Genomic DNA, 13,482 nt, shown 5'->3' on the forward strand with positions numbered 1-13,482 from the left:
TTTAGGCCAATCACCTTTTATATTGTGATACAGACAGCGAATCAGAACGAAGGGGTGGGACCAAAGAGCTGGAGGTTTTTTTTTTTTTTTTTTTTTTTGCACGGGAGAGGAAATCCTAAGGAAATGTGTGGGATCACGCTTTGTGTTTGTAAGTAGCAGAATTGACAAAACTATTTTCCACTACGTGACGCTAGTTTGCGTCGTCCGGCACAAACACGGCCGTTGGTGACCGACGACTTAAAAAAAAAAAAAAAAAAAAAGTGTGTGTGTGTGTGTGTGGGGTGGGTGGTGGTGGTGGTGGTGGTGGAGAGAGAAAGAAAGCGACCGTCGTTAGGTCAAAATGTCGATTCAGTACGAGGTGGAACAGCTGGCTGACAGCTACGGGGTTGCGGACTCGTTCCCAAAAGACTTCGGCTACGGGGAAGAGGAGGCCGACATCGAGGACAGCCCGACGCCATCCGACAGCAAACCGAGGATCCTGCTCATGGGCTTGAGAAGAAGTGGCAAGTCGTCGATACAGAAGGTGAGAAAAGAGACGGAGAAAAGCGCTTTAAAGCGGGTTGTTGTTGTTGTTGTTTGTTTTTTTTTGTTGTTGTTTTTTTTTAGGAGGGCGCGCGCCGCCTTCCTCCGCCTCACGCGACCAAACGGGACGTTAGCCAAGATGCGGCTAGCGAGTTAGTTTAGCACGTCGCGAGCGATGAAAGCTACCGACCCGCAGATAAACACACCTCCATCTGCATGAGAGTGCAAAAAAAAACAACAACAACAACCAACAACAACAACCTAAATTATAGATAATGGCCACCTAGCCTTTCCGCGCTAGCTCTTGCAGCCTGGGGGTGCATCTTCACTGAAACGTGGACATGTTTGGATTTGACCCGTTTGGTTAACAACGCGTCCGACGTGCCACAAATATATAAATATAAATATATATATATATATATATCTCCTCGTCCCACTCAGCTGTGAGGCAGAGGGCAGGTCTGACGTGTGCCCCCCTTCCCTTTTTCACATGACAGCCAAGCCGACCACACCTTCCGTGCTTTCAAGTCGGGAACACTTCTGTCGCAAATCAGTGCAGCACCTGCAGTTCACAACATCCGCTTTCCCACTCGCGTTTATAAGTCAGGCCGGGGTTTTTAGGATGAGGGGGATCGGGCCTCTACTCATCTACTTACCCCCCCCCCCCCCCCATCCTACCCTCCTACCCTCCTTCCTCCTCCTGCTTCCTATGCAGCATGTATACCACCATGTTCCCACTAAGTGCTCTTCTGATAAACCACTTCAGGTCCTGAAACCAGCTCGTCTTGTGATCAAGTTTTACTCAAGTGGCTGAAGGCCTGATCACAACTCAAATGGATGACATCAGCCGTGGCAAACGACGCTTCAGTTTCTCCCTTTTTTTTTTTAATGCTTACAATTATTTTCACGTTTATAATGTCGGCGCTTGGTCGTCTTTTTTTTTTTTTTTAAACTGAAGGAAGACCTGACATCTATTCTCTAAGATGATGGTTTTCGTTGTCTATTCATGTTTTGAGTTGATAAGCGGTTTGGTTTTTAAAATGTCAGAAAATGGTTACTCCGCAACCAAAAAAATATATTTGGTAGATTATCATTGAGGACTAAAAAAAACAAAACAGAAAATATTTACATTTATGTGCTGCAAACTGGATTTTTTTTTTACATATTTTATAAATTAAGAATGACTCAAACCATATAAGCGATTATCAAAATAGTTGGCAATTAATTCCACAGCGATCGTTGTAGCTCTATTCTATACAGGAATATTATTTAGTCTGCGTTAGTGATAACTTAGTGAACAATAGCACAGATATAAATATGCCTCATGCTACGCTAGATGTCTCTGAATACATTTCTTTTAAGACTGCGGTTGAATAATGGATGAGATGCAGTTGTACCTTCTATGATATTTTATTATTTATGTTACAATTCGAGGGCGAAGTAGGAATCGGGATGGATATAGCAGCGTGGCACGCCGCGGGCCTTTTCTGCACATTTGAGAAACAGAAGTAGAGAATTGCACTGAACTGAAGTCTACCTCCACACTTGCACTGTGTTTGTTGTAATCCGCGCACCCTCAAGTCCCAAGATTAATATCGCCCCCCCCCCCCCTCCCGTAAACCTCCAGGGTGGCCTCAGGAACATGTGATTCGGCTTTTTGCCGATTCATCAACCTGTGACCCCCAGTGGTCCACGCATTGATTCGAAGTGGCGGAGGCAGAGCAAACAACTCCCACGTCCTCCGTCACAGTATTCACAAGGCCTCCCGTAAGACTCTCATTAACAGTTTAATCTACAGCTGCCGTCTTTCTGTCTGTGGTTTCAAAGCTGAAAATTGCTGAGTAGGGTGACTCGTGTTTCATCGGACTAATGAGTCAGCAGTGTTTTGGCCCTTTCCTTCTTGTTCTACATGTGACGTCCGTGGAATCACAACACGAGTATAAAAAAAACAAAAACAAAACGGCACCGTTGGGATGAGCCGTCCCATTAAAAACTCGATTGTTTTGGCCATTGGATTTTTGCAAGGTATGACGTGTTGTAAGAGCCTTTTGTAAAACATCATTATTACGGGTGCAACTACTGAAAAAAACCCCACTAAAATCACTTCTTCAAAAAGCTGTACTCAATATATAGTGTTAGGTTTATTTGATGTTTTATGAAATGCTTCTAATTTGCCACAATACAAATAAAAAGTGTAGAAAAAAAAAGTGTCTTAACTCTCAGCCATTTTTAACACAAATGTCACATTTAAAGATCATTAAAACAAAGAAGAATACAAACGGAGTCGACACTGAATGTGCTACACAGCATGTATGAAAAAAAAGCCAAGTTTAGTCTCTCGCGCTTTAATTTTTGGGTTATCCAGGTGAAGAAAGGATCAGCTCCAAATCCTTCAGAATTTTCTCACAAAGCTTATATTTTTCTCCGTGTGACCAAAACCGTCGACGAGAAAGAATTCCAGTCCGTTAAAATCAGCCTCAACAACCAAAGTGGTTCTTTGGCTGTAGGTGGATGCCAAATCAAACTTGGCATAAAACCCAGAATGGCAAACCCTGAAAACAAACTAAATCCATGACTAATAAAGTTAATAAAGTTGCCATACTCGGGGAAATAAGCAATAAATCACAAAGCGATGGATTGCAGTATTGAAATATTGATTAGGGGCATCCGGTTGTCATGTGTTCATGATGAAGGACTAACTGTCCTCGGATCGGGACCTCTGCTTCTTTTTTTTGTTGAGATAGATAGTATTTTCTGTCTTTATCCACAACGTAAACTGTCCGATAAATAAAGGCAAAATGACAAGAACAACAAAAAAAAATGAAACATTTTCTATTTTTTTTTTTTCTCTGCCACCATTCCTCACCACCACATTGTTGGTCCGTAGGTGTTTAAAGCTTCAACCAGGCAGATTCCTCGCACACAAACTCGCCAAGACAGGACATCTGCATTTATTGTACTAAATCAAGAGCTCGTGTGTAATTTCAGGTCGTGTTCCACAAAATGTCTCCCAACGAGACTTTGTTCCTGGAGAGCACCAACAAGATCTACAAGGACGACATCTCCAGCAGCTCTTTTGTCAACTTCCAGATCTGGGACTTCCCCGGCCAGGTGGACTTCTTCGACCCCACCTTTGACTACGAGATGATCTTCAGAGGAACCGGGGCTTTGATATTTGTCATTGACGCTCAGGTGAGGAACGGAAACAAAATCATCTTGCTTGGACGTAGCCACGAACACAGGAAGTTGTTTCACAGCAACACTTCTGGTTTTTTTTGTTTTTTGTTTTTTTAACCAGCCGTCAACATAGATAAAAACATTTTTTTAAAACCAGCGTTGTGTTGCAAGTATGATGACAAAACATACATGACTTTTGCTTTTCTTTGTTCCTTCTCGGTAATGACAGCACATTTTATTTTACAATAACAATCTCCGGCAAAACTCTCCCACTTCAATTTTTCATTTCATGAAGGGGAGCATAAAGACAACAAACTTTCCGCAGCGCTCTCCGTTTAATGTAAGCCACGGCAGAAGTCCATTTAAACCGCCAGAGTGGCTCGAATAGAAGACAATTGCGTGCCACGGCTTTTATGCCAGCGCTCTCCACGCGACCCAAAGTGCTTTCAAGAAGTAATCCGAGCTCCGATACGAACCGCAGTAATCTCGACGCAGGGTTCATTTGTGCTCGAGGTGCATCGAGATTCAATTTGTGTCAGCGGTCGGTCACACGGTGATACGAGAGGAGAGCTGCTTTCCTCGTGTTGTTCTGGAGGACAAGGCGGACGTGCATTTCCTCATACCTGGCTTAAAACTGATGAGTTATAAACTCCATCCGTCCTGGAGCAACAGCGAACAATCGCCTCCACCGCGAGGGAGTGTTGTCGCTGTAACGGCTTTAATGGGTCTTGATTTTCCTGTTCATTTTAACTAACGGGAATTAGCTTTTGGGGGAATGGAATTTTTTTTTTAATTTTTTTTAATTTTTTATCCTAAATTATAAGCTACAGCTGCACTAAAATATTTACAGCGGCTGTTTTCTGGGAAATCTAAGCAGATTATATTCAGAGGTTTCGGTAAGACATTTCATTTTCAAAAGGGGGCCTTATTAGTTTATGGTGTTAAGCTCTTAAACTATTTAATGCAGCGGATTTTTGTGATTTTTTTTTAAATTTTTTTATACAGCATTGCAAAAATGACGTTTTGAATGCCGGTTGTGTGAATGAATGCAGTCATCGAAGATAACCGTGTTTTAAGATTCACTCTCTGAATATGTACCGACTCCCCGTGTGTGTGTGTGTGTGTGTGTGTGTGTGTGTGTGTGTGTGTGTGTGTTCACGTCTGTGCTGCAGGACGATTACGTGGAGGCTCTGGGCAGGCTTCATCTCACCGTGTCGCGGGCCTACAGGGTCAACCCGGAGATCAACTTCGAGGTGTTCATCCACAAAGTGGACGGCTTGTCAGACGATCACAAGATCGAAACCCAGCGAGACATCCACCAGAGAGCCAACGACGACCTGGCGGACGCCAGCTTAGAGAAGCTGCACCTCAGGTACACGACCTTTTAACGGTTGCTTTTCTTTTACTCGAACACCTGCGAGAGCCAGAAGAGGAATTTATGTTTTCTCCGTCAGCTGTGAAGAGAGTCGGAGGAGAGGGGAAAAAAACAACAACATTCACTGACGTTTAGAGATTCTTCGTTTTTATACTGATGCGGTGATTCCTGAATCGACGTTTAAATGATTTGTTAAATCTTGAGCTCGTGCCGTAAAGGACTTTTGGACTTTTTGCTAACTTGTTGTCCGACCTCCCGTTGAGTCGACGCGGCGACGACACCGACCCCTCGGTACGTCAACACTCCACCGATATTTTAAAACGGCGATACGTATCAACTCGGCACTCAAATCTCGCGATGGTACCGCATCCGCAGACAAGCGTACCCGGCACCGCCACACGTGCACATCAGGTAATTACTGAGGATGTTGGTGTTGAGAAAAAAAACAAAAAAAACATCATTAGCTCACGTGTAATCTTTGCATGCTTAATCTTAGTTTCACTGACGTTTGTCATCACGCAGAGAGACTTACTGACTGAACAAATCGTATTCCAAGCCGGAAACAACATGGATCAGCCACGGATAAGACCTGGAAAAAGTGTGTAATCCATCAATGAAATACATCGGAGTAAACAATGCTTTAATAACACACGCGCGCACACGCACACGCACACGCACACACACACACACACACACACACACACACACTGCAGCACAGAGGCAGATCAGTTACAGTCGCTGCAGAGGAGTCAAAGCGCCTCTATTAAAAACCATGAACCAACAAACTGTCACTCACTGTAATTGTTAGTAAAGGATAAACACAAAGCTGCACACAGGTGCTGGATTTTGACTCGTAACACACGGTGGGTATTATACACTTACAATAATGCTGCTTCTTTCAAGTACAGTTTTTCTCCAAATCTCATTAAAAACACAACAACAGCCGCAGCTTAAAAATGAGCTGCAACAGGCCGGCGAAAAAAGCATTTCCTCAGTCAAAGCTAACTTGAGTCGAGCTGCTGAGATCATATAACATCATGATGTTCGTTTCGCTTGACTGAGCGGACGAACGGGCTCAGACATCCCACACGGGCATGTTTCAGTTTTAGCTTTTGCCTTGGTTTGATTTCCTTCAACATGTTAGAGCACAGAGAAAGACCGACTTTATCCTTTGTTTTTTTTGTTTTTGTTTTTTTTATATCACTCAGATAAGCTCCCCCTATCTGCCTTCACTTTCGTGATGCAGTTATAATTGCAGTAAACGTGAGAAGGCAGCGCAGGCATGTCAACAAACGACCCCACCGAGCGGCGATGCTGTGTGAGCACGAGACAAAGGACTCTTTACATAATTTCACTCAGAAAAATGTGAAATAAAGCAGCATGTTTGATGTAAAAACTTGGGCCCCGTCAGAACACAAAACCTTCACGTTTTCCGGACCCTCGCACCGATGCCAGCTTAATGTCAGCATGAAGCAGTAAATGAACTATAAACACTTTTCACAAAGGCAGGTGAAATTACTACTGTTGTTAAGCCAGTGCTGAACTTGCGTGTCTGTGTGAGGGTTCCTTGCAATGATTCAACAATTTTATTTCTTTTATCTTTATTAATCACAGCAAATGAGAGGTTAACCCTCTATTGGAGTCTCATCTCGTGATACAGATACTATAAATGTGAACGTCTGCTTCCTTGTACCTGCTTCTACCCGTTTCTTTTAATTGACCCGGAAAAGTCTTTTCGCAAAACAAGTTGTTACGCAGACAGGAAGTAGGTTGGTTATTTGTTTCTGTGGTTGCTTAGTTAAACACATGAATTCAGTATTGTTGTGCTCCCAAAACTCCTACTTACTGTACTATCTTTTGAGCTTTCAAGCAAATCCAGTGACCTTCGTCAGTTGAGAGAATTTTTTTTTTTTGGGACGACGGGAATTAATTCACCCAAAAATTGACTCGTCTTGTTTTTTTCTGCATCTGTCGTAGAAAATTTGGGCTTTTTATTTTGAATGCCACAAGAGGAGAGGAGACGTTGTGATCATTGTTCTTATTCGTGTTGTTTGTGTGGATTCTAATTATGTGGTTAGATTACGTATAGAGTGTCCTGTGCTCTGCTGCATGATACTCTCAGTGCTCCTGTGAGATTCCTCTTTGACCCCCTAATGAAGCAACAGTGACGTTTGCTTCAGATACGAGAGCTGTTGTGACTCGCGCTCCAAAAGGCACACATACTTCAAATGTAGAAGGAAAGCTGAAGTGCGCATCTACTGTTTGGTTCATGTTTCATTTGAATCTTATGAACCCCCACAACCTGCCAGTGAGTTTAAAAAAAAACAACAACAAAAAACACGTTTTCCTTGACAAATTACCAAAATTAGACCATTTACCAAAGCCAGAAATGGAAAAAAAAATAGAAATGATTGTCAGGTTTTCAAATTTCCTTCGGTCCTTGAACTATTCAGGGACCTTGTGTACCAAACGCTTCCATTAGAAAAGGGTACTAAATCTAAGCTTACAATAGTGATCTTTCATCAAAATTACTTTATTCAACATGTCTCATTTAAAACTTTGCCAAAAATAAACGGTTTGCATGATCCAAATTTGGAAGAAAAAAACCAAAACAAAACAGTCGTGCTCCTCACCGCAGCTGGGAAACTCTGAATAACTTGGCTGACACCAACAGTCATATGATAAAAGTTCAGCAATTTTTTTTGAGTGAATTGCAGGCTGGAGCACCGAGGAGAGGACCGAGAGAACGGAGAGAGGTTTGTGGCGGTTATAAAAATATAAGCGGTTCAATATATTTAAAATGTGGAGCCTCCCCTGTTCTCCCCCCAATATTGGTAACACTTTGGGGCACTTGGAAAAAACTTTGTTTATATAGATTCTTCCTTTTTTAAAATTTATTATTATTTGTAAAAGAAATTATGAAAGAAATTACACTTAGTTTTTTCTTTTCTTTATTATTATTATTTATGACATTTGAAACTGTGTTACACTGCACAAAAGACACTTTTGACTCTCCCGCTAGCCACGATTGTGCTGTTTCCATAGAGATGCAGGACTCGCTGGTGTTGTGAAAAACGAGCTCACAGTGAGTAAAAAAAAAATAATAATAAAAAGCCCAGAAACTGTTTGTGGTTCAGAGGGTTAATGTCACTGGACACAGTTCACTCCACTGTCTGTTGTTTTCTCAGGAAAATATTAATAACATCACTTCAACCTGAAAATGCCCAACGAATGTTGGAACAATAACTTGGTCGATGTGTTACTCAATGAATTGATAACAGTATTATTAATTGTTTAAAGAAATTGTTCACAACTTTTAGTTATATAGTTGTGAACAGTTTTTGCCATTTTTACACTGTAAATGAAATATCCTTCGTGTATTTTTTTTACTGGTGAAACAGTCAAAATACGAAGAATGATTGAATCATTCATAAATAGATTGATAACAGCTGAAAATCATTTCGAAATGACAAAACTTCTTGGGGGGAGGGGGGTTGCAGCCTCTTAAATACAAAACCCAGTTCAGTATTTAGCTTTTTATTTATTGTCAAACAATTTAGCTTTTTCTGGACTAAAATTAATCACATTAGTACATCATAAATAGTGTGCGGCAGGCTTTAATAAAAAAAAAAAAAAAAAAAAAAATGAAAGTGGCTGTTAATGGCAGCCCTCGCCCTGACACGCCGTGCAGAAAGCATAAACGTGTTGTGTACCACATTAAGCAGGCGGTCCCGGCTCAGCCCGGGCAGCTCTGAACAGCTCTGAACAGCTCTGCTGGCACACGCTGCACCGTATTTTATGTGGGGTGAGATTGTTGTTTATTCGGGCTAGACAGCCTGAGCAGTGCTGGATATATGGTGAAGCTGAGAGAGCTTTTTTTTCTTTTTTTTTTTTTGAGGGGGGGGCTCTCTGCTTTGTGGCTCTCTGGTACCTTCGTCACTGTAATACATTGTAAAGTTGAGCTTCTGCCAACTGTAAGCAGACAGTTCCAATTGGCTCGAGCCGCTGCTTCCTCAAACACTGACCTTTTATTTATATATCTCGGGGGACTGAAGTCCATGAGTCATGTGCGCCCGGCTTCACGGCGCTCGTATGATGGCAGTTTTTGTGCCAAGTTAACATTTAATTTCATCCTTGTGTCTATACGTCTGAGTCGGGCTTAAAAAGGACTTTCGTTCAGGCGTCTTCTCTACAACCCTGCATCCGTTCGTCACGGCAACTCGTGACTATCTGTGTTTTTACCTGGTTTCATATGCATTTAGAGGAAGCGAGAAATGTTCCCTATAAGTCACTGCTTATTCACTTCCTGTTTTGTGTGTGTGTGTGTGTGTGTGTGTGTGTGTGTGTTTTTTTTTTTTCTATCTCATTCAGCTTTTATTTGACGAGTATTTATGACCACTCCATCTTCGAGGCCTTCAGCAAAGTGGTGCAGAAGCTCATCCCGCAGCTCCCCACCTTGGAGAACCTCCTAAACATCTTCATTTCTGTAAGTAGACAGCAGCCAACTCTTTTGTAAATGAACCTGTTTTTTGTAACGACGTGATTTATGCGCGACGGCCCTCATGATGGAAGTCACTGCCGTGTTATTATTACTACTTCCTCCAATGCCCTCACAACCTTCTCGGGACGTGTCTGTGTCCTGACGCTCGATGGTAACTCTGACCATTTCACAATACAGAGGAATTCAAAGTCACACGCCGTTCCAGAAATACATTTTGAATTATGTCGCTCTTTATAGTATCCACAACACCACTTGAACAGATTTATTTCAGGGTATGACTCTGGGAGAGGGAATAAGAAGTATTCCTTAATGTAGTTATTACTTTGCTGAGATTTACTGTATCTGAATGAATTTCATGTTCTGCCGGAAAAACTTATGTTTGCAATATTCTTCGTCTTGTATTGTTTGCCATGTTAAGAGTACTGCATTAGTCTGTCAACACAAACTCAACACTTGCTGTTTCCGTTTCAAATTAAAAGCCTTTCGATGGACAAAACCTTTCGTTACTTTTAAGGCTTTTATTTTGAAACATTTGCAGGAAGCTGCTGTGACTGAAATCAGCCATTAACATTTTAAACGAGTGATCCGGAGCGATTGTTGAAAATGGCATTATTACATTGTTGACCTTATTAAGTCAAAGCAATGGAAATCTGCATTATTGACTATTGTATGTAAACGTTCTGCTGAAGGAGCAGTGGGTCACACAACCATAGAAACAAGACACAACTTCGCAACTTGCACACGCGTCACAGATACGGTCAGGTGCTTAAACAAATAGCTTTATACCCCTGACCCATACATTTCACGCAAAGGAAAGAAGGGTGACATATATATATATAAACAAAATAACTGGAGAACAGAAAGACCTCTTCTGTATAAGGCAGTGCATTTCCATCAACGCTCAGTAAGCATTATAAACTTCGTAAATGTCAGATTTTTCTTTTTGCAGAACTCTTGTATCAGACCGCATCGTTCTGAGCTACGTTAATAAACAAGTGTAGGTGTGAACGGTCAGGCGTTCTCCAACTCTGTTTTTAGACTCTGCTTCTCAGACCAGCCTGTCAAGAGTTTCTTCATTTCAGTGGTGCTGCGGAGTCTTGGCATGCATGTTACATTTCATGATGAAGTGATGACAAATGCTACGAAGAGCCCCGAGTATTGACTTGTGTCTTTTAAACTCATTGTCTGGACTGATTTAAAAGATTCAGGTCAATTAATATTTCTGGTTGCATTTTGATTGTGTGTGTGTGTGTGTGTGTGTGTGTGTGTGTGTGTGTGTGTGTGTGTGTGTGTGTGATCTGTTCGTGAATATCCCGTCATGACTGGAACCATTAAGCTGTATTTTTTTTTTTTTAGGACCGCTTTGTCGCCTTCAGGGGGATCTATCGGCAGAAATGGAAAATTATATTCATTATTACGTTTTCATTATTGTATAATCAGCTGAGACAAACAATCATTCCCTTTTCGTTGCCTTGAAAAGACCCGTCATGTCTGCCACCATGTTTCTACAGCAGCCCAGAGGGTGACATTAACATGTGTACTGTAACACAGACACACCGCCCACTGTCTAAACGGTTTATTAAAATCTTTGACTGGAACAATTCCATTATTTAATCAGTTAGTCACTCGTCATAATATTAAACTGCAACAGTTTTTGTAATTGATTATTTAAATATTCCTTTTAAGCAAAAATGCCAAATTGTGAAACATAAATGCTCGTTATCGTACAATAGTCATCTACGATTGGTAATTCATTATCCTATTTTTTTTTTTTTTTTTCCCCCTGTTGTCTAGAACAGAAGATTTCCTCATGTCTTTTTATTTATTTTTTATTGCCTACATGATTATTCACTGAAGCAGTAGTCGGATGATTTTTTTTCACCAGTCAAATTCGCCGAGTTCGCCGCGTCTGTCTGCACGTGTCATTTCCATCGTGCCCCCCCCCCCCCCTCCCCTCCCCCGGTCTGCATTTCAAACCTTCACCGTAACACATTGCAGCGCCGTGCTCCTTTACCACGGCATAATTTCCCCTTCTTTCCTTTGTCTTCCGTCGTTCTTCCTTCTCGCTGCGGGGCAGAATTCGGGGATAGAGAAGGCCTTTCTGTTCGACGTGGTCAGCAAGATCTACATCGCCACAGACAGCTCACCTGTAGACATGCAGTCCTACGAACTGTGCTGCGACATGATCGATGTGGTTATTGACGTCTCCTGCATCTACGGGTGAGTGGATTGTTTGCTCGCGCGTTGGTGACGTGCCATAAACGTCAGAGTTGAGAAACGAAAGTGCTCTCTGCTCTAATAAACGTAAACTTGATAATAAGCGAATTAAAAAAAAAAAAAAAAAAAAACGCAGCCAGTACTGTCTATAGATAGAGTTCGAATTACCTTGATGTATAAATTTGCATAATGTATTCTAAAGACAAATCTAACTCGAATCTTCTGTAATTTCTCAATGCTTTAAGATATAGACTTCACCCATGTGTTGTCTGAGGGCGCTTTCATTGAAGCATAACCTAATTTATGCATAATTAATGACCTCATGGACAAGCTGCAATTTATTTCCCATTTGGCCCCTGATTATTTCGGTGTTGTGTTGTGCCGCACCAGTCTGAGGGAGGACGGCAGCGGCAGCGCCTATGACAAGGAGTCCATGGCCATCATCAAGCTCAACAACACCACTGTGCTGTACCTGAAAGAGGTCACCAAGTTCCTGGCCCTTGTCTGCATCCTGCGGGAAGAGAGCTTCGAGCGCAAAGGTACGCCGTCTGATAAATCTGTCATCGGCAGCTCGTTTTGGCTTAATTTGGCTCGCGCTGATGTGGCTCGAGTCGAGCGTTTCCTCATTTAATTCCACACCGTTTAGGCACTGCAGAGAGCGTGAGAAGCCCAAGACAAGAACACCTGGACATTGTAACACAAAGTATGTTAAAAGTAAAAGTGTTACTCTTTCGTGAAGTTTAGGGGACTTCCAGGAAACGGATGATGAAATAGATTGTGAGAATGAATCACAGGAGGCTCTGATGCCTTCTAGCTCAAAAAAAAAAAAAAACTACACTTCCTGAAATGCATTTCGGTAGCATATATATTTTTTAGACCCTTTTTGCTTGGTTTGAAAATTAAAAAAAAAAAAAAAAAAATCTGTCACACTCTTATGTCCCTGTAGCTTGAACCAAAAATAACCCCGATGACATCATCAGTTCACACAAATATTTACTTTTTGTTTGAAACTCTGGTTGAGATAATCTCATGTAAATCGTTAGCCACTTTCAGGTATATACTTTGGTGTATTTTTTTTTTTCTCAATTCATTATTACATACACTCAAATCCCATTTGATGTTGTCATACAATATGATACAATAAGACCACAGAGTTAAAGCTGTAATTTCTAACTTTTTGACACACACACACACACACACACGAAAAAAAAACCTTGGTTTATGGAAATTATTTTGTTGAGTTGTGTACTTAGATAATCCCAAATGTTTTCAACAATGTTTATTTCAATTTTATTTATAGTGTTAAATCACCGCGGAGCGTGGTCCCAATACACTTTACAATTAGAAAAACTACAAGCTAATGAAAACCAGCACATTACAACATCGGTTAAATAAAATAGGAAAACAACCGGCAATAGCGGCATACATACAAATGCAAATCCACGGAGAGCAAAAGAGGGAGCGCTCGATGCACCACGGGAGGTCTGCAGATAACCTCGGCTCGTTCACCGAATAAGAAAAGCTTTGAGCCAAATCTTAAAATGTTCAAACCCAGGGAACTCTAAACTTTTAATCAAGGTAATGCTCCCTCGCAAATTTGGTCGCCTGTCAGTGGCATCGCATCCACTTTCCCCTCCGTCTACTTGCTGTAACTTTGTGGGGATATCCTGAGCTGAAAGGGAGAGTGGCA

General features: G+C 41.6%; 1 protein-coding gene across 1 annotated transcript in view; it reads left to right on the forward strand.

The window, feature by feature from the left end:
• The first annotated feature begins 98 nt into the window (after positions 1–98).
• Positions 99–13,482, forward strand: part of rragca (Ras-related GTP binding Ca) — a 15,735-nt gene continuing 2,351 nt past the window's right edge. Inside the window, exons 1-6 of the mRNA XM_069141877.1 lie at positions 99–523; positions 3,511–3,714; positions 4,872–5,071; positions 9,446–9,560; positions 11,653–11,795; positions 12,183–12,331. Of these exons, the coding sequence (XP_068997978.1) occupies positions 341–523; positions 3,511–3,714; positions 4,872–5,071; positions 9,446–9,560; positions 11,653–11,795; positions 12,183–12,331 (994 nt within the window). The 5' untranslated portion in view covers positions 99–340. The remainder of the gene's footprint in view (positions 524–3,510; positions 3,715–4,871; positions 5,072–9,445; positions 9,561–11,652; positions 11,796–12,182; positions 12,332–13,482) is intronic.

Source organism: Embiotoca jacksoni, unplaced genomic scaffold (assembly GCF_022577435.1).
Source record: "Embiotoca jacksoni isolate LCO1_2020_lvr unplaced genomic scaffold, fEmbJac1.0.p SCAF_11, whole genome shotgun sequence".
NCBI lineage: Eukaryota > Metazoa > Chordata > Actinopteri > Embiotocidae > Embiotoca > Embiotoca jacksoni.